The 25,901-nt window shown below is 51.4% G+C and overlaps 1 protein-coding gene across 2 annotated transcripts in view; it reads left to right on the top strand.

Moving 5' to 3' along the window:
- pola2 (polymerase (DNA directed), alpha 2) overlaps positions 1-25,901 on the top strand; it is a 73,402-nt gene that overhangs the window by 13,411 nt on the left and 34,090 nt on the right. For both annotated transcript variants that reach the window (XM_085976339.1, XM_085976340.1), the window contains exons 6-15: positions 659-852; positions 3,906-3,994; positions 10,858-11,013; positions 12,206-12,268; positions 13,199-13,262; positions 14,228-14,352; positions 15,468-15,506; positions 17,088-17,161; positions 18,903-19,011; positions 24,043-24,149. In XM_085976339.1, coding sequence (XP_085832465.1) covers positions 659-852; positions 3,906-3,994; positions 10,858-11,013; positions 12,206-12,268; positions 13,199-13,262; positions 14,228-14,352; positions 15,468-15,506; positions 17,088-17,161; positions 18,903-19,011; positions 24,043-24,149 — 1,020 coding nt within the window. The remainder of the gene's footprint in view (positions 1-658; positions 853-3,905; positions 3,995-10,857; positions 11,014-12,205; positions 12,269-13,198; positions 13,263-14,227; positions 14,353-15,467; positions 15,507-17,087; positions 17,162-18,902; positions 19,012-24,042; positions 24,150-25,901) is intronic.

Here is a 25,901-nt window from a genome sequence, read left to right on the forward strand (position 1 = left end):
TCCCTATCTCTGTAACCTCCTCCAGCTCCCTATCTCTGTAACCTCCTCCAGCCCCTACAACCCTCCCTATCTCTGTAACCTCCTCCAGCCCCTACAACCCTCCCTATCTCTGTAACCTCCTCCAGCCCTACAACCCTCCCTATCTCTGTAACCTCCTCCAGCCCCCTACAACCCTCCCGATCTCTGTAACCTCCTCCAGCCCCCTACAACCCTCCCGATCTCTGTAACCTCCTCCAGCCCTACACCCCTCCCTATCTCTGTAACCTCCTCCAGCCCCTACAACCCCCCGAGATCTCTGCGCTCCTCCAATTCTGGCCTCTTGCGCGTCCCCCGATTTCCATCGCTCCACCATTGGCGGCCGTGCCTTCAGCCGCCTGGGCCCCGAGCTCTGGAATTCCCTTCCTAATCCTCTCCACCCCTCTGTCCTCCTTTAATATGCTCCTTAAAACCGACCTCTTTGGCCGAGCTTTTGGTCGTAATATCTCCTTGTGTGGCTCGGTGTCAAATTGAGTTTGATAATTGCTCCTTGGTACGCCTTGCTACGTTAAAGGTGTTGTATAAATGCAAGTTGTTGTTTGGAATGCACGCCCCTGATGAACCCACGTGGCAGCGGCTGGTTGGTGCTGGAATGAGTCACTTTTCTTCTTGCTCTCCTCAGTGCTACCCCGTCTCACAAGTACAGTTCCAGAGCTAACCGCGGTGAAGTGGTCGTCTCCTTCGGCACGGTGCGAGGGGCCACCTGGCGTGGCATGGGGGGCGGGAGTGCCAGTGTGCAGCTGCTAGTTGCGCCCGAAGACTCGATCACCAAAAGGTTTAAGTACATGTTCCAGAAGCTCTTTGACATCCGAGAAGGTAATGCCCCGTTCAGCTGCGGGTTGATTTAATTGGGTTTCCCCTGACTCCCTCCGCACCGTCCCAGCTCTGAGGTGGCTGAGGAAATGTGGGCTGGTCCTTGGTGAGACGGTGAAAGGTCCCGCTCGTGTCTCCTGGTTAAAAACAAATCTTGGCAAGCAGGGCGGCAGGGTACCATTGATGGCCTTAGTGCTGTAGGAGAATCATAGAAAGTTACAGCACGGAAGGAGGCCATTTCGGCCCATCGTGTCCATGCTGGCCGACAAAGAGCTCTCCAGCCTCATCCCACTTCCCAGCTCTTGGTCCGTAGCCCTGTAGGTTACAGCATCCCAAGTGCACATCCAAGTACTTCTTAAATGTGGTGAGGGTTCCTGCCTCGACCACCCTTTCAGGCAGTGAGTTCCAGACCCCCACAACCCTCTGGGTGAAGAAATTTCCCCTCAACTCCCCTCTAAACCTTCCCCCAATTACTTTAAATCTGTGCCCCCTGGTTTTTGACTCCTCTGCTGAGGGAAATAGGTCCTTTCTATCCACTTTATCTATGCCCCTCATAATTTTATACACCTCAATAAGGTCTCCCCTCAGCCTCCTCTGTTCCAAGGAAAACAGACCCAGCCTATCCAGTCTTTCCTCAGAGCTAAGATTCTCTACTCCCGGCAACATCCTTGTAAATCTCCTCTGTAACCTCTCTAGTGCAATCACATCCTTCCTGTAATGTGGTGACCAGAACAGGAATCGACAGGAAGGGTTGGCCTTGGATAACCCACGCTGCTGAAATCACGGCTCCCCTCAACCAGAGGGGAGTTCTGGGCCCCGCACCTCAGGAAGGATGTACAGGAAACTTCGCGATATACGGGACCGGCGTGATGCCGATCTATGAAAACTTCCGGACAGACCAGCGCTAATGTTGAAGCATACGGAGGTTTTCATCTCCGTATCTGACAACAAACACTGTTGCTTAGCAACAGCTTGTAAACAGTCGGCCCGTACCTTGGAAGCGTCTCTGTAGCTTAGCAACAGCTTCGGAGAGGCTTTCCAGAGACTGACTTTTAAAAAATGCTAGGAGAAGAAAAACAACCTAACAAAACGGCTGCTGATTTCTGCCGTTAGATCGAGGTTTCCGGACATACAACCTCCGGATAAACCAAAGTTTCCTGTATTGGCCTTGGAGGGGGAGCAGCAGAACGATACCCGGGGCTGAAAGGGTTAAATTACGAGGACAGGTTGCACAGACTGGGCTTGTATTCCCTGGAGTTTAGAAGATTAAGGGGTGATCTGATCGAGGTGTTTAAGATGATTAAAGGATTCGATCGGGTCGAGAGAGAGAAACTATTTCCTCTGGTGGGGGGAGTCCAGAACAAGGGGGCAGAACCTTCAAATTAGAGCCAGGCCGTTCAGGGGTGATGTCAGGAAGCACTTCTTCACACAAAGGGTGGCGGAAATCTGGAACTCTCTCCCCCAAAAAGCTGTTGAGGCTGGGGGTCAATTGGAAATGTCAAAACTGAGATGGATAGATTTTTGTTGGGTCAGGGTATTGAGGGTTACGGAACCAAGGCGGGTAGCTGGAGTTAAGATACAGATCAGCCGTGATCGAATCGAATGGCTGAACAGGCTCGAGGGGCTGAACGGCCTCCTCCTGCTCCTACGTTGGGCTGCTGCCCCTGACTGCGATCAGGTGCTCCCCTGCCGGAAAGTGGGCCTAACTGTGGTAGCTGGCAGCCGCTCGCTGCCTGGGCTCCCACGTGAATGTCGGCCAGCTGGGCGAGCGGATCCTTCCCCCAGCGGGAGGAGAGGGCAGCGTCAGCAGAGTGCTGCTGCGGCTCCCTCGACTAGCTCAGCGAGTGAAGGAAGCGACTGGTATGGCGCTGAGGCTGACGGACGAGAGGGACATCACCTGAAAATCAGAGCCAGGCCATTCCGAAGAGAAGTTAGGAAACCCTTCTTCACGCCAAGGGTGGTTGGAGTCTGGAACACTCCCCCACAAAAAGCAGTCGACACCAGCTCGATTTAACCATTTAAAATCTGAGATTGATAAATTTGTGTTGGGCAGGGGTGTGAAGGGATCTGGAGCCAAGGCGGGTGGATGGAGTTCGGATACAGATCAGCCAGGACCTCATTGAATGGCTCGAGGGGCTGAATGGCCTCATAAGATAAGAACATAAGAAATAGGAGCAGGAGTAGGCCAATCGGCCCCTCGAGCCTGCTCCGCCATTCAATAAGATCATGGCTGATCTGATCCTAACCTCAAATCTTCTATCACTCTCCATCCACCCGAACCCATGTGATCTCCCGGGAGAGGTGAAAAACCAGATAAAAAACCCAATGGCCAATTTGGGAGAAAAAAATCTGGGAAATTCCTCTCCGACCCATCTAGGCGATCGAAACTCGTCCAGGAGATCACTCTGTCCCTATATTTTCTATAGTACTTACCTTCTGTAAAGGCGATCTCCACCCCAGCCAGGAACAGGAATAAAACCATCTCCTGAAATCTAACACAGAATTAGAACACATTAGGAGCAGAACCAGGCAACACGGCCCCTGGGCCCACTCCACTACCCACAGGGCCACGATCATTCCGAACCTAGACTCATGTCCAATTTCCTGCCCGCTCCCCATAACCCCTAATTCCCTTTACTTCTAGGAAACTATCTATTTCCTAGGAAACTGTCTCCTCCCTGTTCCTACGAGCCAGAAGGCCTCGTGTCTGACTCCTGGTCCGTATGGAGTTGGCTGTTGTCAGCCGGGGCACGAAAGCTTGGCCTCGGTACCCTTGGCCAAAGCGAGGGGAGAAATCGGCCAGATCTCCTGCCCCTGATGGCTGCACACCGACTGCCGCTGGAAAGCACATGGGTGTGGAAGTCGGGCCGGGACTGGATGCTTCCCACAGATGAATAGCCTGCCGACGCTTGTTGACGAGGCTCGCGCACGGAGTGCCCGCTTGTCGGGGGGAGGTGGGGAGACACTGCCTCAGCAAAGGGTTAACGGCGGGGGGGGGGGGAGGCTGGTGAGAAAATAACAAAAGTTCTAATCCGCTGTTCATTAAACCGTTTCAGTTCTAATCGAGAGGATTGAGGATCTGAGTCAGGCTTTAACAGATCATTACAATATCGAGGAGTTCAGATCGGTTGCCATGCCAGCTCAGGTGAGGCACGGTGTTCTCGTTGTTCTAAGTCGTATCTTATCCACCTGGAGCTTGCAGCAAATTGTCCGCTTGATTCACTGTCGGCAAACTCGAAACCTACTGAGAAGTAATGGCTCCCCCTTAATAAAAGTCTCATAGAAACATAGAGGATAGGAGCAGGAGTAGGCCATTCGGCCCCTCGAGCCTGCTCCGCCATTCAATGAGATCATGGCTGATCATCCAAATTCAGTACTCGGCCCCTGCTTTCTCCCCATATCCCTTGATCCCTTTAGCCTTAAGAAATATATCTAACTCCTTCTTGAATATATTTAATGAATTGGCCTCAACTGCCTTCTGTGGTAGAGAATTCCACAGGTTCACCACTCTCTGGGTGAAGAAATTCCTCCTCATCTCAGTCCTAAATGGCTTACCCCTTATCCTTAGACTGTGACCCCTGGTTCTGGACTCCCCCGCCATCGGGAACATCCTTCCTGCATCTAGTCTGTCTAGTCCTGTTAGAATTTTATAAGTTTCAATGAGATCCCCTCTCATTCTTCTAAACTCCAGCGAGTATAAGCCCAATCGACCCAATCTCTCCTCATACGTCATTCCTGCCATCCCAGGTATCAGTCTGGTGAATCTTCGCTGCACTCCCTCCATGGCAAGAACATCCTTCCTCAGATAAGGCGACCAAAACTGCACACAATACTCAATATGTGGTCCCACCAAGGCCCTGTACAACTGCAGCAAGACATCCTTGTTCCTGTACTCGAACCCTCTCGCTATGAAGGCCAACATACCATTTTGACGACACAAAGCTGGGTGGGCGTGTGTGCTGTGAGGAGGATGCCGAGAAACTCCAGTATGATTTGGACAGGCTGCACCTGCATGCTTACCTTCAGCGACTGGTGCACAAGGACACCCAGGCCTCGTTGCACTTCCCCTTTTCCCAATCTAGTGCCGTTCAGATAATAATCTGCTTTCCTGTTTTTGCCACCACAGTGGATAACCTCGCATTTATCCACGTTATATTGCATCTGCCCAATCACCCAACCTGTCCAAATCATACTGGAGTTTCTCTGCATCCTCCTCACAGCACACACGCCCACCCAGCTTTGTGTTTAAAATGGAGAATTTATTTGACGTAGTAGTGGGTCTCCTGAGTTTTTTTGCATGTTGAAGAGGGGTTGCCCCGTATCCGCACTTGCACCGAGTCCCGTTCACCCATCACCACCCCCAACCCCCTGTGCTCGCTGACCTACGTTGGCTCCCGGTCCGGCAACGCCTCCATTTTACAATTCTCATCCTCCTGTTCAAATCCCTCCATGGCCTCCTCGCCCCCTCCCTATCTCTGCAACCTCCTCCAGCCCCTACAACCCTCCGAGATCTCCGTAACCTCTTCCCGCCCTACCACCATTGGCGGCCGTGCCTTCAGCCGCCTTGGCCCTGAGCTCTGGAATTCCCTCCCTAAATCTCTCCGCCTCTCTCTCCTCCTTTAAGATGTTCCTTAAAACCGACCTCGGTGACCCAGCCTTTGGTCGCCTGTCCTAATATCTCCCCATGTGGCTCAGTGTCTGATTTACGCTCCTGTGAAGCGCCCTGGGACGTTTTACTACGTTAAAGGCGCTGTATAAATACAAGTTGTTGATGGTGGAATTTCAGTCTGCAGTTCGAGCAAACACACAGCAAAAGCAAGAGGTCTTTATTATCACGAGTTCAGTGAGTGAAAGCTTCTGTCTCCACCCCACCTAGCGGTAGCATCTGGTATTGTCTCTCACAGGATCTAGTGCAAGGATCCCACAGATTAAACAGTGAACCAGAACTGCACCAAGTAAATTGCTCAGGACTAATAAAAGATCTAACCGCGCCATAAAATACAGCACCGAGGCTGAACATTCAGCTTTAGTGTCTCGTAATGTTGCGCTGCCTCCTTTCACTCGGTGTCGGGACTTCAGCGGTGAGTATAGTGACTGCTGTCGCCGGGGCTTTAGAGTAGGGTGTTGAATACAGTGACTGACTGGTGAGTCCTTAGCCCAAGATCAGTCCTTCAATAACAACTGGCAGTAGACAATGGCTCAGTCAGCATCAGACAGGAAGCAACGTTATAGTCGAAGGGTCTCGGCTCAAATCATTAACTTGTCATAAGAACATAGGAGCAGGAGTCGGCCATTTGGCTCCTCAAGCCTGCTCTGCCATTCAATAAGATCATGGCTGATCTTCTACCACATCCCCACTGACATGAATCAGTCATTCATGAAAGAAAGACTTATGAAATAATACTGAGCGGCCTGCGGGTGGCGCTGTCCAGGGAGAGTATAAATACTCGGGCACGGGCCCAGCTTGCGCAGGACATTCTTAACGGGAACTAGTGAAGGACACAACTAGACCTCCATGTTGTAAAACAGTTGATTAAAGCTTTGTTTAACGCTTAGACCAAGTGCCTAGTAGTTTTTGTATGTCACCCACTTTCCTGCACTATCCTCCTATCCCTTGATTCCCTTAATATCCAAAAATCTATCGCTCTCTGTCTTGAATATACTCAACGACTGAGCCTCCACAGCCCTCTGGGGCAGAGAATTCCAAAGATTCACCACCCTCTGAGTGAAGAAATTCCTCCTCATCTCAGTCCTAAATGGCCGACCCCTTATTCTGAGACTGTGACCCCTGGTTCTAGACTCCCCAGCCAGGGGAAACATCCTCCCTGCATCTACCCTGTCAAGCCCTGTAAGAATTTTATATGTTTCAAGGCGATCACCTCTCATTCTTCTAAACTCTAGAGAATATAGGCCTAGTCTACTCAATCTCTCCTCATAGGACAATCCCCCCATCCCAGGAACCAGTCTGGTGAACCTTTGTTGCACTCACTCTGTGGCAAGTATATCCTTCCTTAGGTAAGGAGACCAAAACTGTGCACAATACTCCAGGTGTGGTCTCACCAGGGCCCTATATAATTGCAGTAAGACGTCTTTACTCTTATACTCAAATCCTCTTGTAATAAAGGCCAACATACCATTTGCTTTCCTAATTGCTTGCTGTACCTGCATGTTAACTTTCAGTGATTCGTGTACAAGGACAACCCAGGTCCCTCTGAACACCAACATTTCCCAATCTCGCACCATTTAAAAAATACTCTGCTTTTCTATTTTTCCTACCAAAGTGGATAATTTCACATTTCTCCACATTATATTCCATTTGCCATGTTCTTGCCCACTCACTTAGCCTGTCTATATCTCCTTGAAGCCTCTTTGCATCCTCCTCACAACTTACATTCCCACCCAGCTTTGTATCATCAGCAAACTTGGATATATTACATTTGGTCGCCTCATCCAAATCATTGATGTAGATTGTGAATAGCTGAGGTCCAAGCACTGATCCTTGCGGTACCCCACTAGTTACAGCCTGCCAACCCGAAAATGACCCATTTATTCCTACTCTCTGTTTTCTGTCCGTTAACCAATCCTCAATCCATGTTAGTATATTACCCCCAATCCCATGAGGTCTAATTTTGTTTAATAACCTCTTGTGTGGCACCTTATTGAATGCGTCCTAAAAATCCAAATGCACCACATCTTGAGTATTGTGTGCAGTTTTGGTCGCCTTATCTGAGGAAGGATGTTCTTGCCATGGAAGGAGTTCAGCGAAGATTCACCAGGCTGATACCTGGGATGGCAGGAATGACGTATGAGGAGAGATTGGGTCGATTGGGCTTGTACTCGCTGGAGTTTAGAAGAATGAGAGGGGATCTCATTGAAACTTATAAAATTCTGACAGGACTGGACAGACTAGATGCAGGAAGGATGTTCCCGATGGTGGGGGAGTCCAGAACCAGGGGTCACAGTCTAAGGATAAGGGGTAAGCCATTTAGGACAGAGATGAGGAGGAATTTCTTCACCCAGAGAGTGGTGAACCTGTGGAATTCTCTACCACAGAGGGCAGTTGAGGCCAATTCATTAAATATATTCAAGAAGGAGTTAGATATATTTCTTAAGGCTAAAGGGATCAATGGAAATGGGGAGAAGGCAGGGACAGGGTACTGAACTTGGATGATCGCATTGAATGGCGGAGCAGGCTCGAGGGGCCGAATGGCCTACTCCTGCTCCTATCTTCTATGTTTTTATATCCACTGGTTCCCCTTATCTACCCTGCTAGTTACAACCTCAAACACGATTTCCCTTTCATAAACCCGTGTTGACTCGGCCCAATCCTGTTATTATTTTCTAAGTGCCCTGTTACCACGTCCTTAATAATAGATTCTAGCATTTTCCCTACTACTGATGTCAGGCTAACTGGTCTGTCGTTCCCCGTTTTCTCTCTCCCTCCTTTCTTAAGCAGTGGGGTTACATTTGCCACCCTCCAATCCGCAGGAACCGTTCTAGAATCTATGGAATTTTGGAAAATGACAACCAATGCATCCACTTTCTCTATAGCCAACTCTTTCAAAACCCTAGGATGTAGGCCATCAGGTCCAGGGGATTTATTGGCTTTCAGTCCCATTAATTTCTCCAGTACTATTTTTTTACTAATACTAATTTCTTTCAGTTCCTCACTCTCGCTAGACCCTTGGTTCTCCACTATTTCCGGGAAGTTTTTTGCATCTTCTTCTGTGAAGACAGACACAAAGTATTTGTTTAATTTCTCTGCCATTTCCTTATTCCCCATTATAATTTCTCCATTTCTCAGCCTATAAGGGACCCACATTTACTTTCGCTAATCTTTTCCTTTTTACATACCTATAGAAGCTTTTACAGTCTGTTTTATGTCTCGCTAGTTTACTCTCATTCTATTTTCCCTTTCTTTATCAATTTCTTGGTCCTCCTTTGCTGAATTCTAAAATCCTCCCAATCCTCAGACTTCCTATTTTTGGCAGCATTATAAGCCTCTTTCTTTGATCTAATATTATCTTTAACTTCTCTTGTTAGCCACGGTTGGACCACTTTTCCTGTGGGGTTTTTGTGCCTTAAAGGAATGTATATATGTTGTAAATTATGTATTCTTTAAATGCTAGCCATTGCTTCTCTGCTGTCATACCTTTTAATGTAGTTTCCCAATCTACCTTAGCCAACTTGCCCCTCATACCTACGTAGTTTGTTTTGTTTAGATTTAAGACCCTAGTTTCGGATTTAACTAAATCACTTTCAAACTCAATATAAAATTCTATCATATTATGGTCACTCTTCCCTAAAGGCTCCTTTATTACAAGGTTATTAATTAACCCTTTCTCATTGCACAATATTAGATCTAAAATAGCCTGCTCCTTAGTTGCTTCCTCAACGTACTGATCTAGAAAGCTATCTTGTATACACTCCATGAACTCGTCCTCCACACTATTACTGCAAATTTGGTCCATTCACTTTTCAGATGCAGACAGGCTTGCTGCATATTTCCAGCATTTTGTGTTCACTGTTTGTGTCTGGATTTTGTTATGACCCTCCCAGCCAGTCATTGCAGGGTTCTTCAATGACCAGTAACAAACACTCAGAGCCACAGGAGAGCAGCCCGGGGTGGGGAGGTATTTGACCCATTAAAATTTTATACGACAATAACTTGCCTTTATAGCAGCCTTTAAGGTAGTTAAACGTCCCACGACGCTTCACAGGAGCGATTATCAAACGGAATCTGACCCCGAGCCACACAAGGAGATATTGGGACAGGTGACCAAAAGCTTGGTGAAAGAGGTCGGTTTTAAGGAGCGTCTTAAAGGAGGCGAGAGAGGCGGAGAGGTTTAGGGAGGGAATTCCAGAGCTCGGGGCCCAGGCGGCTGAAGGCACGGCCGCCAATGGTGGAGCGATGGAAATCGGGGGATGCGCAAGAGGCCAGAATTGGAGGAGCGCAGAGATCTGGGAGGGTTGTAGGGGCTGGAGGAGGTTACAGAGATAGGGAGGGTTGTAGGGGCTGGAGGAGGTTACAGAGATAGGGAGGGTTGTAGGGGCAGGAGGAGGTTACAGAGATAGGGAGGGTTGTAGGGCTGGAGGAGGTTACAGAGATAGGGAGGGTTGTAGGGCTGGAGGAGGTTACAGAGATAGGGAGGGTTGTAGGGGCTGGAGGAGGTTACAGAGATAGGGAGGGTTGTAGGGCTGGAGGAGGTTACAGAGATAGGGAGGGGTGTAGGGGCTGGAAGAGGTTAGAGAGATGGGGAGGGTTGTAGGGCTGGAGGAGGTTACAGAGATAGGGAGGGTTGTAGGGCTGGAAGAGGTTACAGAGATAGGGAGGGTTGTAGGGCTGGAGGAGGTTACAGAGATAGGGAGGGTTGTAGGGGCTGGAGGAGGTTACAGAGATAGGGAGGGTTGTAGGGCTGGAGGAGGTTACAGAGATAGGGAGGGTTGTAGGGGCTGGAGGAGGTTACAGTGATAGGGAGGGTTGTAGGGGCTGGAGGAGGTTAGAGATAGGGAGGGTTGTAGGGGCTGGAGGAGGCTACAGAGATAGGGAGGGTTGTAGGGTTGGAGGAGGTTACAGAGATAGGGTTGTAGGGCTGGAGGAGGTTACAGAGATAGGGAGGGGTGTAGGGGCTGGAGGAGGTTACAGAGATAGGGAGGGTTGGAGGAGGTTAGAGAGATTTGGAGGGCTGGAGGAGGTTACAGAGATAGGGAGGGTTGGAGGAGGTTACAGTGATAGGGAGGGTTGTAGGAGCTGGAGGGGGTTACAGAGATAGGGAGGGGGGGGCGAGGAGGCCGTGGAGAGATTTGAACACCAGGATGAGAATTTTCAAATCAAGGCGTTGCCGGACCGGGAGCCAGTGTCAGTTAGCGGGCACTGGAGAGCGAAAGGGAGGTGAACTGGGTGTGCTCGAATCCTGTCCACGTACCAGAATTAACCAGAGGTCGGACGTGCGTTCACTCGTGTGTTGGCTATCGCCCTTCTCAATCGATCCTTTCAATTGGATGCAGGAGCCGGTAACGTTCCTGGGACTGATCGCCTGCGACAGCAATGGAAAACTCAACGCAAAGTCGGTGATATTGCAGGGGGACCGGGTCCACTCAGCGGGGATGCAAGTGCCGGTGGATCTGTCGGAGCTAAAGGAATACTCCCTCTTCCCCGGCCAGGTGAGCGGAGCTGGCGGTTGGCAGGATCGCACGTCTTGTGTTACTTTGCAGGATCTGTTGAGTGAGTAACGTGCTTGCTGCAGTTGTGTTAATTGACGAAGACTACCCAGGTAGCACGTCCCTGCGCTGTAAATTCAGCGTGTCCGTGTTCGAGGCGAGTCCGTAATTCAGCGCCGAGGGACCGCGGTCTCCGTTCCCCGCTGGATTGCAGGATGACCTTTTCCAGGGCTGCACTGGAGGAGGTGTAAATACGGTGAAACCTGTAAAAACGGAACCCTTATTGAGACCCAAATAACTTCCATGGTAAAATATACAAGAGGCACTCTGGAAATCACCGACCCTCGCAAATTACCAACTCCGGACAGCCTTCATCGCACCGCTTACAGCTGAAAGCACGGGGACACGCAGGTCAGTACGAGGCGGCAGCGCCTTTTGTTGGAAAGTGGAGCTCCTTACTTGCTGTCCACGGCAGCGGAAAAGCTGCTGGAGCCCTGGGGTGGAATGCTCGCGCGGCTCCATCTCGAGGGAGAGCGCGGTTTCTCTGCCGCTCGGGACGCTGGGTGAAGAACTCCCCCCTTCTGGGAATTTTCACAGTGCGTACGATGACCAATTTGAAAATCAGGAGACCTGCAGGAAGAACAGGCCAGCTGGTGCCAGTCCCTGAGGTGTGTGTAATTTACAGGTTTCACCGTACCGCAGTGTACCAGCAGGAGTCACTGCACAATGATGAGGAGCGACCAGTTTATTTTCTTCTTCTTTCCCCTCTTCCCAGCCCAAAGCCAAAATCCGCAACCCTGGCTAAGATCAGGCTGGTTCCTGGGGCGTGTCTTCACTATAAACGCATAATAAGCCCACAAATTACTCCCAGCCTCGCTGGTGGATGAACCCTTAATGTGCTCGCGAGATATCCTCCTGTCTGCTGTTGTAGCGGAGTTGTTGACCTGTTTATATTAATTAAACCATGCTGAAATCGTGCTCCGAGATTGTTGTACATTGATACGGCAAACCGTGGTTTCCTAGCTGCCATTGGTAAACCAAAGTTGGTGGCTAAATTCTGATTTACATCCCAGATATCTTCTTGTTGAGGACAGCAGAGTTGTCTCTAGGTTACTAGCCCGCTGGTTAATTCTGCTGCGTGTGTCCCATATGCTGGAGCGTTGGGTCTGACTGCGATGGTGTTTACTTTTACCAGGTCGTGGCTCTGGAGGGAATAAACAGCAGCGGCCGTCGCATGGTGGCTTCCCGGTTGTACGAGGTCAGTAACTGAACGGCGGGCCGGGGGTTCTGTTAACAGGATGATTCTGTCACCATCAGCATTTTAAAATCTTAGTTTCCAGTTGTTCTGCCACAAAGCTGGTTTCTTGTCTTAACTGTGCTGTCCTTGGAAGGTGGCAAGCAAAAGCCAGGTGCTTCCCCACAGGCAGAATCTATTGATCTTTCATGCTTCTCTTGCTTATGTGTCCTCTCCGTGTCTCTCTCTCAAGTGTCCCCTGTGCCTCTCACTCTCCCAGTCGTGTGCTCAAATCCTCTTGCGTGCGCACCTCCCGTATGTCTCTCGTGTGTACCCCACCATGCATTCTCGCGTGTCACCTCGTGTCTCGTGTGTACCCCACCATGCGACCTCGCATGTTCCCTCATGTCTCGTGTGTACCCCATCAAACGTGCTCGCGTCTCTCGTGTGTATCCCACCATGCGATCTCGTGTACCCCACGATGTGATCTCGCGTGTACCTCACCATGCGATCTCTCGTGTCGTCTCGTGTGTACCCCACCATGCGACCTCGCGTGTTCCCTCATGTCTCGTGTGTACCCCACCAAACGCGCTTGCGTGTCTCTTGTGTGTACCCCACCATGCGATCTCGCGTGTACCCTGCATGTTTCTCTCCTGCGCGCCTCTCTGTGCTCTGCTTCTCTTGTGCTTGTTCCTAGTGTCTGCGACTTAGATTAGGAGTGTGGAATGATGAAGCTGGCTGGATGGCTGAGGGTAATGCAGTCAGCACGATCACCCATGCGCTGTGTGATGGAGCTGATCACCCACGCGCTGTGTGATGGAGCACGATCACCCACGCGCTGTGTGATGGGATGCCTTTGTCTATGATTCCCCATCCAGCGAGTTCCCTGACCTTGTGTTGTGTCTAACGGCTGCTCCTTCTGGTGACTGAGTTTCCCCTGTGCCTCTGTTGCAGGGAGTGCCGCTGCCTTTCTACAAACCTGAGAACCAATCGGTGGTGGAGGAGGAGTATTTTGAAGGTAAGTGAATAATGTGCGAAGCCATTAATAATAACTGTGCACAAAATTGGCTGCCATGTTTCCCTACATTACAACAGTGACTGCGCTTCCAAAAAAAGTACTTCATTGGCTGTAAAGCGCTTTGGGGCGTCCTGAGGACATGATCGATGCTGTATAAATACAAGCCTTTTCTTTCATTGACCTCGGTGTCCCACTTAGAGAAATGAGACTTGCAAAGTATTTATAGCACAGAACAGGCCATTCGGCCCCACTGCTTCGTGTTTCTGCTCCACTCGAGCCTCCTCCCACCCCATTTCATCTCACCCTATCACCATCTCCTTCTATTCCTTTCTCCCTCGTGTGTTTATCCAGCCTCCCCTTAAATGCATCCCTGCTATTCGCCTCAACCACTCCCTGTGGCAGCGAGTTCCACATTCTCCCCACTCTCTGGGTAAAGAAGTTTCTCCTGAATTCCCGATTGGATTTATTAGTGCCGATCTTATATTGACAGCCCCTAGTTCTGGTCTCCCCCACAAGTGGAAACATCTTCTCTATGTCTACTCTGTCGAACCCCCTTCATAATTTTAACGACTTCTATCTGAGGTCTTCCCTCAGCCTCCTCTTTTCTAGAGAAAAGAGCCCCGGCCTGTTCAGCCTTGCCTGATGGTTATAACCTCAAAACAGCCCAAATGATCCAATTCATTTTAAGCAGAAGCAGCTGATACGAGCAAGAGACAGTGTACATTACACGGATTAACACTCCTCTTTGTGTAAAATGCTATACTCTCAGACTTCCATGAGATGTGCCTCCTGCAGTGTGTGTGTGTGAGATGTGTGGTTATTTTTGTGTGCAGCAGAGATGGCCTCATAGTAAAGCCTCCTGTCCGCGTTGATTTGATGTGGATCAGATGGTGCTCGCTCCTGGTCTGGGGGGGTGGGGGTGTCCTGTCACACGGAGTTTAATGGGCCGTGAATTATGTACCCAGGTCTAGAGCAGCAGATGGTTCTTGTGGCTTGTGGACCGTACACCACCTCGGACAGCATCACCTATGACCCCATGATGGATCTTTTAGATGTCATCAACAAGGACCAACCAGACATCTGCATATTGGTGTGTACTTTCTTCAGTTCTGGCATAATTATAACCTCAGCATAATTATATCCTATCAGCAAGGATGTCTTACTACAGTTATACGGGGCCTTGGTGCGACCACACCTGGAGTACTGTGTGCAGTTTTGGTCTCCTTACCTAAGGAAGGATATACTTGCCATAGAGGGAGTGCAGCGAAGGTTCACCAGACTGATTCCTGGGATGGCAGGACTGTCGTATGAGGAGCGATTGGGTCGACTAGGGCCTGTATTCACTAGAGTTTAGAAGAATGAGAGGGGATCTCGTGGAAATGTATAAAATTCTGACAGGGCTTGACAGACTGGATGCAGGGAGGATGTTTCCCATGGCTGGGGGGGTCTAGAACGAGGGGTCACAGTCTCAGGATACAGGGTAGGACATTTAGGACTGAGATGAGGAGAAATTTCTTCACTCAGAGGGTGGTGAACCTGTGGAATTCTCTACCACAGAAGGCTGTGGAGGCCAAGTCACTGAATATATTTAAGAAGGAGATTGATAGATTTCTAGACACAAAAGGCATCAAGGGGTATGGGGAGACAGCGGGAATATGGTATTGAGATAGAGGATCAGCCATGATCGTGTTGAATGGCGGAGCAGGCTCGAAGGGGCCGAATGGCTGACTCCTGCTCCTATTTTTCTATGTTTCTATAAACCTATCTAGTAATGTTAATATTACTTCCTGTGTCACGCTTAATTCCGGTCGCTGGTGCTCCTGGTCACCGTTACTTCCTGTCACACTTTGCTGATAACCCCAGCCATTTTATCCTGTAACTCGCTGTGAGCAAGCCCACGGGGGATCTGCAGGCAGGTAATCTATAATCTTCGGTTTTGTTGGAGGTTGCTAATATCCTTCAGGAGTTTTCCTGTCCACCCGCTCAGTCAAGAGTCCAGTCCAGGCCGGCTAACCCGGCAGCAGCACCCAAGCACACCAGCTGTCTGCAGCTGAAACATAGCAGCCCTGCCTTTACTGAGCACTGCAACCCTGAAATATAGACTCTGAGCTGTGTCAAGCCCTCTGTTAGATCCCAGCCTCTCCTGGGTGTCTGTTGTTTCACATGGAACTCACGTTCATTTTCAACATTCCTTTCTCCCTTCAGTTGGGACCATTTGTAGACAACAAACACGAGCAGACTGAGGTAAGATCTTTTAAGTGTTGTTTAATATTAAAGTTCAAGTGATTTAAGATAATTGGCAAAAGAACTAGAGGTGAGATGAGGAAATTATGTTTTTCCGCAGCGAGTTGTTGTGATCTGGAACGCGCTGCCTGAAAGGGCGGTGGGAGCAGATTCAATCGTAACTTTCAAAAGGGAATTGGATAAATACTTAGAAAAGGAGAAAGATTTGCAGGGCTATGGGGGGAAAGAGCAGGGGGGAGTGGGACGAATTGGAGAGCTCGTTCGAAGAGCCGGCACAGGCACGACGGGCTGAATGGCCTCCTCCTGTGATTGCATTTCAAGGTGAATAGTCGCTGCAACCCAGAACAGTAGGGCTCGAGGTTGAGCCTGGTGTCTGTGGAAGGAGGAACTGAGAGACAACCCAGGCCAATCTTGCAGAATTCTAGTGGCTGGTTCGGAACAGGAGTAGGACATTCGGACATTGAGCTTGCTCTGCCATTTTGTTTGCCTAGGCAGCTCTATCTCCTTTACCCCAATTCCTCCCCCTCTTATTTCCCGATTTAACTATGATCTACTTGAACACCTCTTGATTCTGCCTTCCAGGCCAGTCTGTTCACAACCCTTTTGTGTGAAGAGGTTTTTTTCCTGGCTTCACTTTTAATTGGCTTCGCCCAAATTCTCCGATTCCGTTCTTTGTTGCTGTGATTCCCGTCACAGGGAAGAATCGTCTCTTAACGTTGTAGGTTCAAGCCCCACTCCAGAGACATGAGCAGAAAATCTAGGTTGACACTCCAGTGCAGTACTGAGGGAGCGCCGCACTGTCGGAGGAGCAGTACTGAGGGAGCGCCGCACTGTCGGAGGGGCAGTACTGAGGGAGCGCCGCACTGTCGGAGGGACAGTACTGAGGGAGCGCCGACTGTCGGAGGGGCAGTACTGAGGGAGCGCCGACTGTCGGAGGGGCAGTACTGAGGGAGTGCCGCACTGTCGGAGGGGCAGTACTGAGGGAGTGCCGCACTGTGGGAGGGGCAATACCGAGGGAGCGCCGCACTGTCGGAGGGGCGGTACTGAGGGAGCGCCGCACTGTCGGAGGGGCAGTACTGAGGGAGCGCCACACTGTCGGAGGGGCAGTACTGAGGGAGCGCCGCACTGTCGGAGGGGCAGTACTGAGGGAGCGCCAACTGTCGGAGGGGCAGTACTGAGTGAGCTTCGCACTGTCGGAGGGGCAGTACTGAGGGAGCGCCGCACTGTCGGCGGGGCAGTACTGAGGGAGCGCCGCACTGTCGGAGGGGCGGTATTGAGGGGGTGCCGACTTTCGGATGAGACGTTAAACCGTCTGCCCTCTCGGATACGAGGATGCTACCAACTGAGTCGTGGCTGAGACCTACAGTCACTGCACTTTAACAAGTTAATTCACTGTGAAGCGGCCAGTGACTGCACGCAGCGTAAGAACAGGCACCTTAATACAGATTTCCCTCCTTGCCCTTGAGTAAACGGAGATGAGAGTCAAGGCAGGAATTCAGACGTTGGGCTGCTCTGGGTGCTCGTCCTGCTGTAACACTAAGAGGCACTTTTAATCCTTTCCTAATGTATTTCTGTTCCTAGAACTGCCAGCTGACGGTGACCTTCCAAGACGTTTTTAAGCAATGTATGAAGGGAATCGTCGAAGGAACAAGGGGGTATGTTTCCGTGCTGTCCTCCTTTATATAATCCTCGTAAGTTTGTTAGTTTAAAAGTACGGGTTGGGGCAGCAGTGCAGGTTCTGCGTGATGTGAGAGAGAGGGTGGGCGGCAGCTCTGGCGTCGCACCCGAGCTTTGGTTCTGTGCTGGACCTGGTGTCTTCTGTTTGCCTGATGAGCGAGGCGGGACGCACCCCACTTACCTTAAGCCGCAAGCAGGCTGGCGAGGTGTGGAGAGCCCCAAATGTCTGCACGGTGCTGCTAAAACTGCAGCTTACCAACCCTGAGCACTGCAGGATCCCCCACCTGTTGGGGCATTAGCTCGCAGGGCTATCTGGAGCTGAGTAGGAAGAATTCCAGGCCTTTTGTGCCAACTGTGTTCCTGCAGCTTCCCATCCTAAGCAGTAGGAGCAGGAGTCGGCCATTCGGCCCCTCGAGCCTGCTCCGCCATTCAATAAGATCATGGCTGATCTTCGACCTCAACTCCACTTTCCCGCCCGATCCCCATATCCCTCGATTCCCTTAATATTAAAAATTCTCTCGATCTCCGCCTTAAGTATACTCAACGACTGAGCCTCCACAGCCCTCTGGGGTAGAGAATTCCAAAGATTCACCACCCTCTGAGTGAAGAAATTCCTCCTCATCTCAGTCCTAAATGGCCGACCCCCTTATCCTGAGACTGTGACTGCCCCCACCGCCCCCCCCCCCCAATGGTGACCCATCCATGAGCCAGGCTGCGGGATGGGTCATCAGTGTTGCCCCTGGGCACTGCCCTGCTGGTTGGTTCAGGGATTGGATTACCTGAGCATGCGTTGGCCTGGTTGTGGGGCTTGGCAATGTACACCAGAGGGTCCCGACCCCGCCTGCGAGGACCTGGACCTGGGCCGTGTTAGCTGATCTCGGGGAGTTGGAGCCGGTGTATATTTTACCCATTTAATAGTGAAGTGTTAGTGATGTGATGGCCAGATGGGGGTGCTGTGAGCTGTCTCTGTGTGTGTGTGTGTGTGTCTGTCTCTCTCTCTCTGTTTTGCTGTTTCCCCATAAAGCTATCTTTGACCTTTTCCCCTTTATTTTTCTGTCCAAGATCTCCCCTCTAACGCCCCCCCCACCCCACCCCACCCCACCTTCCCTTTTCTCCTGTAAATTTCCCCCCTTTTGCTGTTGTTTATTTGATCTGCCAGTGTTTGCAGCAGACAATCTGGGAGGAGCCCTGGCGAGACGCTGCTTTCGTATTTCTCTCCCCGCGCTCCGTCACACACACGAAACGCTGCTCCGCTGTCCCGTAACATCTTCCCCAACCCCCGCCCCCCCTCCCCCCCCCCGGCCCAAATACAGAGCCAAGCCGCACGCTATGATCTGGGCCAGGAACCATCTGCCCTATACCCAACCCTGGGTCATCCTTCAGCCCCGAGTCCACCCTCCTCCACTCCACGGTCTATTGGTCACCCCCACGCTTAATATCTCCTCCTTCAGCTGGGTGTCGATTTCCCTCTGATTCCACCTCCGTGAAGCGCCTTGGGACGGATTCCTGCGTTAACCGTTGCTGTACAAGTGGCGCTGAGGGAGATCCGCTGGTTTGCTTAACTTCTGTCCTCTTCCTGCCGATTTGTTGAGGACCTAAATTGTGACGTTTCTATTGCAACCCGTGGGTCCGAGCGAGCGACCGGGGGAATGTACTATCCGAGCACGAACTCCAGCACGGGTCGTCGTGTCCCTTTTAACTGTAAGGTTTTCTGTGCAGCTCGGGGTCCCATCTTGTGTTTGTGCCGTCGCTGAGGGATGTTCATCACGACTTCGTATATCCTCAGGCACCATTCCACTGCTTCGAGCCATCCAAAGAGGATAAGGAGGTATTTCCCCCTTTGGTTTTGTTATCCTCCTCTGCACCATTTTTGAATCAGTCCTGACCGCCGCCACTTAAGTGTCAATTTTGAGCTTTCTAATTCAATTCAGTCACGGCATGAGGGCGTTGCTGGCAAGACTGGCATTATTGACAATTCCCTAACATAGAAACATAGGATTAGTGCCGAGCTCTCGACAGACCTGCACCTAGGGACCAGTAGAGCTGCATTCCTGGCCAGGCCTGGGTGCCACCCTGTATATACTCACTCTGGGTGCAACTGTAACCTCGCAAAATATTTGTTGAGCATTTCAGAAAATATCAACACACAAGATCAATACTGCAACCATAGAAACAGAAAAATAGGAGCAGGAGTCGGCCCTTCGAGCCTGCTCTGCCATTCAATATGATCATGGCTGATCCTCTCTCTCAATACCATATTCCCGCTCTCCCCCCATACCCCTTGATGCCTTTTGTGTCTAGAAATCGATCGATCGATCTCCTTAAATATATTCAGTGACTTGGCCTCCACAGCCTTCTGAGTGAAGACATTTCTCCTCATCTCAGTCCTAAATGTCCTACCCCGTATCCTGAGACTGTGACCCCTCGTTCTAGACCCCCCCAGCCAGGGGAAACATCCTCCCTGCATCCAGTCTGTCTAGCCCGGTCAGAATTTCATACATTTCAATGAGATCCCCTCTCATTCTTCTAAACTCACTGGTTGTCCTGATAGCTGTTTGATACAAACTCGGCCACTTCAGAGGGGTGGTTAAGAGTCACCCACATTGGGTGTGGGTCTGGAGTCACGTGTAGGCCCAGACCGGGTGAGGAGGGCAGGATTCCCTCCCTAAAGGGACAGCAGTGACCCAGTTGGGGTTATACGACAATCCGACAGCTTCATGGTCACTTCTACTGAGACCAGATTTGTAAATTCCAGATTCTTTTTTTAATTGAATTCAAATTCTCAAACTGCCCGCGGTGGGATTTGAACTCGCGCTCTCCGGATTACTAGCCCAGTAACATCACCACGACACTAACCTGATTAGTCCAATATGCTTCATCGATGTTATTGTGGACCAGTGAGGTTTGGGACGTGACTGAGCTCCCAAACAAATGGGCAGCTACTTGGCGACCAGGACATTTCTCCCACCCCAAAGCCGTAATGTAGCAGCAGCGAACCGATTTCCGCCAGGAACACGTGGAACAGCACTAATGCCTGTTCTTCAAGAGACACGGGTTTCAAAATAAAATTACAACTGGACGAGTGATTATCGGCCACCCAAAGTACAGCGACCGGGGACTGCGTTTTTCTCTGGCCCATTATACCTCCCTCTGTGCCTCCAGCCCACTCTAGGGCCCAGCTTGGTTTGCTCAGCGTCAGGTCTGGCAGATCAGCTCCATTTCCTGAGCGCCGTCTTATTCTTCTTTAAACGTGCCGGCACTCGAGGGCTCAGGGAAGCGGGTGATGGCTGGTCCCGAGAGTGAGTCAGCCTCTACGGCCAGATCCGGTGTCTGCTCCACACACGCACACACATCCTGATGTCCCCTTCATCCCTCCCTCCCATGGCATTGCTCACAGTACGATGATCTGACCGAGACATTGTTCCATATATCACATGAGGCATTATTCTGCTGCTAAGGCGGAGGTGTCTTGCTCCGTTAAGAGGCGCTATATAAATGCGAGTTGTTTTTGTGTGTTTACGTGTCCGTCCCTTTAAAGCGACAAAGCCTAATTACTACAAGTAAGCAGCCTGAAGGTTCTGACCCAAGCCTGAAACTTGCACACAATTTATTAATTCCCCCCGCCCCCAAGGAATTTCCAAGCAGCCACTTAACTGGATTGCCCCGGGCAGCACTTGAGCAATAGCCTTAAAGGCCTGCTAGTTTATCGTGTACTTCCCACATCATAATGTTACCCACAGGAGCTGCAGCCTTATCTCCCCCCTGACTCCAGACCCACAGCAATGTGGTGGACTCTTATCTGTCCTCTGAAATGGCCCGGCAAGTCACTCAGTTGTACCAAACCGCTACGACAAAGCCAGCTCTGTGGGAGCACCTTCACCACACGGACTGCAGCGGTTCAAGAAGGCAGCTCGCCACCACCTTCTCCAGGGCAATAAATGCCGGCCTTGCCAGCGACGCCCACCTCCCGTGAACGAATAAATAAAAAATAAATCTTTGTACTCGGCAAGGTTACTCAAACAGCAATGTGACAATGACCAGATAATCCGTTAGTGATGTTGGTTGAGGGATAAATATTGGCCCCAAGACACCAGGGAGAACTCCCCCTGCTCTTCTTCCAATAGTGGCCGTGGGATCTTTTACATCCACATGAGAGAGCAGACGGGGCCTCGGTTTAACGTCTCATCCAAAAGACGGCACCTCTGACAGTGCGGCGCTTCCTCAGTACTGTCCCTCCGACAGTGCGGCGCTCCCTCAGTACCGCCCCTCCGACAGTGCGGCGCTCCCTCAGTAGTGCCCCTCTGACAATGCGGCGCTCCCTCAGTACTGCCCCTCCGACAGTGCGGCGCTCCCTCAGTACCGCCCCTCTGACAGAGCGGCGCTCCCTCAGTACCGCCCCTCCGACAGTGCCGCGCTCTCTCAGTACCGCCCCTCCGACAGTGCCGCGCTCTCTCAGTACTGCCCCTCCGACAGTGCGGCACTCCTTCAGTACCGCCCCTCTGACAGAGCGGCGCTCCCTCAGTACCGCCCCTCCGACAGTGCCGCGCTCCCTCAGTACTGCCCCTCCGACAGTGCAGCACTCCCTCAGTACTGCCCCTCCGACAGAGCGACGCTCCCTCAGTACTGCCCCTCCGACAGTGCCGCGCTCTCTCAGTACCGCCCCTCCGACAGTGCGGCGCTCCCTCAGTACCGCCCCTCCGACAGTGCGGCGCTCCCTCAGTACTGCCCCTCCGACAGAGCGACGCTCCCTCAGTACTGCCCCTCCGACAGAGCGACGCTCCCTCAATACTGCCCCTCCGACAGTGCGGCGCTCCCTCAGTACTGCCCCTCCCACAGTGCAGCTCCCTCAGTACCGACGCTGGGACTGTCTGCCTGGATTATCTGCTCCAGTCTCTCGAGTGTGGCTTCAACCCGCGACCTTCTGATTTATTACCCTTGTGCTTTGGGGACATCTGTGAATTTTTTTTTCTTGGCGAACTTTGCACTCTTCAACATAAGGGAGGCCCGTGCTCCCGTTTCAGGCACCGAGCACTCCCAGCTCAGGTACAGTGCACTTTCGATCCACACACCCAACTCTGAATTGAATTGAATTAAATTGAAGCCTTCCCGGTTCATTTCATTCACTTTTAGCTTCTTTCCTGTTGGGGCCTGTTCTAGCCAACAAAGCGAGGAGACTTCCAGCTCACGTCAGCCTGGACCGGCTTTGAGCCCAGGTTCCAGAGATGAATGGCCAGTGCCTGATCCACTGCCCAACCTGATAATCGCCCCAACCCCCCCGCCATCTGTGCTTGTTTAACTCCCTGGTGGTTGACACAGAGTAACATTGGCAGGAGAATGGGAGCAGGTTGCCATTGAATGCAATAAAATGAAAAAGATTGACGGGGAAGGCAGGCTTCCAGTCCAAGAATGTTCAGTTGAAAGATTTATTAGCATGATGACCCCGAACACTATTGAGCGCTGGAACCATTTTATTGATCCTGCGCCAGCTGTGATTCTTCACCGCGTGCTGGCCAGGCGGACGTGGCCAGTTCCTTTCTCCTGACTCTCGGGTTTTCCCGTTCCCAGTCTAATTCCCGCAGAGCGGGTCGTGACCTACTTCGTGGTGCCTCTCTGGCCCCTCGGCGCAAGCTGGCCTGTGGTGATTAGCCTTGGCAGCGTGGCCAGAACTCCTAATTCTAGATCTTCTGAGCTCTTGTTCATCCTAAGATGCAAACACGTTGTCCGATCTCTCTCTCCACCGCCTCCACCACCCCCCCCCCCCCGACCACCACCCTTAGCATAAAAACATACGATCTTACAGCACAGAAAGAGGCCATTCGGCCCATCGTGCCTGTGCCGGCTCTTTGAAAGAGCTCTCCAATTAGTCCCACTCCCCCCTGCTCTCTCCCCACAGCCCTGCACATTTCTCCTTTTCAAGTATTTCTCCAATTCCCTTTTGAAAGTTACTATTGAATCTGCTCCCACCGCCCTTTCAGGCAGCGCATTCCAGATCACAACAACTCGCTGCGTAAAAACATTCTCCTCATCTCCCCTCTGGTTCTTTTACCGATTCGCTTCAATCTGTGTCCTCTGGTTACCCGCCCTCCTGCCACTGGAAACACTTTCTCCTTACTTACTCCATCAAAGCCCCTCGTGATTTTAAACACCTCTATTAATTCTCCCCTTAACCTTCTCTGCTCGAAGGAGAACAATCCCAGCTCCTCCAGTCTCTCCACATTAACTGAAGTCCCTCATCCCTGGGACCATTCTAGTAAATCTCCTCCGCACCGTCTCCAAGGCCTTGACATCCTTCCTAAAGTGCGGTGCCCAGAATTGGCCACAATCACTGCATACTCGCGCCCTGTGTTAAATGGCGACTCCTCACACTGCCTCCCATCCTTTTTTGATGGGATTAGAAGTACTGCGCGTGTTTGAGGATAAACACCAATATGGACTGGTTGGGCTGACTGGCCTGTTTCTGTGTTGTAATGTCTACGCAATTCTGTTCCACGCCCACCAGTCTATGGGAGGGAGATTCTTCTCATCTCTAATCTTGCTTGAGGTTTGAATTTGAAAAGAAAGACTTGCATTTATATATGACCCAAAGCGCTTTACAGTCAATGAAGTACTTTTTTTGAAGTGTGGTCACTTGTAATGTAGGAAACGCAGCAGCCAATTTGCGCACAGCAAGCTCCCACAAACAGCGATGTGATAATGACCAGATCATCTGTTTTAGTGACGTTGGTTGAGGGACAAATATTGGCCCCAGGACACCGGGGAGAACTCCCCCTGCTCTTCTTCCAATAGTGGCATAATATTGAGACAGAGAGAGGAGTAGTAAAGATCTTTATCCATCTTGTCTATTTGCCTCTTTTGACAGCGTGTCCATTTTGTTTCTGATCCCTGCACACTGAATATCAACGGGGTGGTCTTTGGAGTGACATCGACCGACGTTCTCTTTCACATGGGTGCAGAGGAGATCAACAGGTACGTGGGCCGTAGGTTACAATATTTAAACAGAAGCTGGAAATGCACCACCGAGTCCCATGGAATCTCTGGTCATTTGCTCGTGAAACTCTCAGCAATGCCTTTGATCCCTCCAGACTCTTTCCTGGCCGGCCACCCACCTTGCACCCTCTGTAAACTTGAGGTCATCCAAAACTCTACCGCCCCGTACCCTAACTCACACCGGGTCCCGTTCACCCATCACCGCCTCCCCCGCCCCCGTGCTCGCTGACCTACGTTGGCTCCCAGTCCGGAAACATCTCAATTTAAAATTCTCTCATCCTTGTGTTCGAATCCCTCCAGGGCCCCCTCCCTACCTCTGTAACCTCCTCCAGCCCCTACAACCCTCCCTATCTCTCTAACCTCCTCCAGCCCCTACAACCCTCCCTATCTCTGTAACCTCCTCCAGCCCCGACAACCCTCCCTATCTCTCTAACCACCTCCAGCCCCTACAACCCTCCCTATCTCTCTAACCTCCTCCAGCCCCTACAACCCTCCCTATCTCTCTAACCTCCTCCAGCCCCTACAACCCTCCCTATCTCTGTAACCTCCTACAACCCTCCCTATCTCTGTAACCTCCTCCAGCCCCTACACCACTCCCTATCTCTGTAACCTCCTCCAGCCCCTACAACCCTCCCTATCTCTGTAACCTCCTACAACCCTCCCTATCTCTGTAACCTCCTCCAGCCCCTACACCCTCCGTATCTCTGTAACCTCCTCCAGCCCTACAACCCTCCCTATCACTGTAACCTCCTACACCCCTCCCTATCTCTGTAACCTCCTCCAGCCCCACAACCCTCCCTATCTCTGTAACCTCCTCCAGCCCCTACACCCCTCCCTATCTCTGTAACCTCCTCCAGCCCCTACAACCCTCCCTATCTCTCTAACCTCCTCCAGCCCCTACAACCCTCCCTATCTCTGTAACCTCCTCCAGCCCCTACAACCCTCCCGATCTCTCTAACCTCCTCCAGCCCCTACAACCCTCCCTATCTCTGTAACCTCCTCCAGCCCCTACACCCCTCCCTATCTCTGTAACCTCCTCCAGCCCTACAACCCTCCCTATCTCTAACCTCCTCCAGCCCCTACAACCCTCCCTATCTCTGTAACCTTCTCCAGCCCTACACCCCTCCCTATCTCTGTAACCTCCTCCAGCCCCTACAACCCTCCCTATCTCTGTAACCTCCTACAACCCTCCCTATCTCTGTAACCTCCTCCAGCCCCTATACCCTCCCTATCTCTGTAACCTCCTCCAGCCCTACCACCCTCCCTATCACTGTAACCTCCTACACCCCTCCCTATCTCTGTAACCTCCTCCAGCCCTACAACCCTCCCTATCTCTGTAACCTCCTCCAGCCCCTACAACCCTCCCTATCTCTGTAACCTCCTCCAGCCCCTACACCCTCCCTATCTCTCTAACCTCCTCCAGCCCCTACACCCCTCCCTATCTCTGTAACCTCCTCCAGCCCCTACAACCCTCCCTATCTCTCTAACCTCCTCCAGCCCCTACAACCCTCCCTATCTCTGTAACCTCCTCCAGCCCCTACAACCCTCCCGATCTCTCTAACCTCCTCCAGCCCCTACAACCCTCCCTATCTCTGTAACCTCCTCCAGCCCCTACACCCCTCCCTATCTCTGTAACCTCCTCCAGCCCTACAACCCTCCCTATCTCTAACCTCCTCCAGCCCCTACAACCCTCCCTATCTCTGTAACCTTCTCCAGCCCTACACCCCTCCC

Source organism: Somniosus microcephalus, unplaced genomic scaffold (assembly GCF_052327205.1).
Source record: "Somniosus microcephalus isolate GS21.2 unplaced genomic scaffold, FLI_Smic_1.0 unresolved_chr2, whole genome shotgun sequence".
NCBI classification, from domain to species: Eukaryota; Metazoa; Chordata; class Chondrichthyes; order Squaliformes; family Somniosidae; genus Somniosus; species Somniosus microcephalus.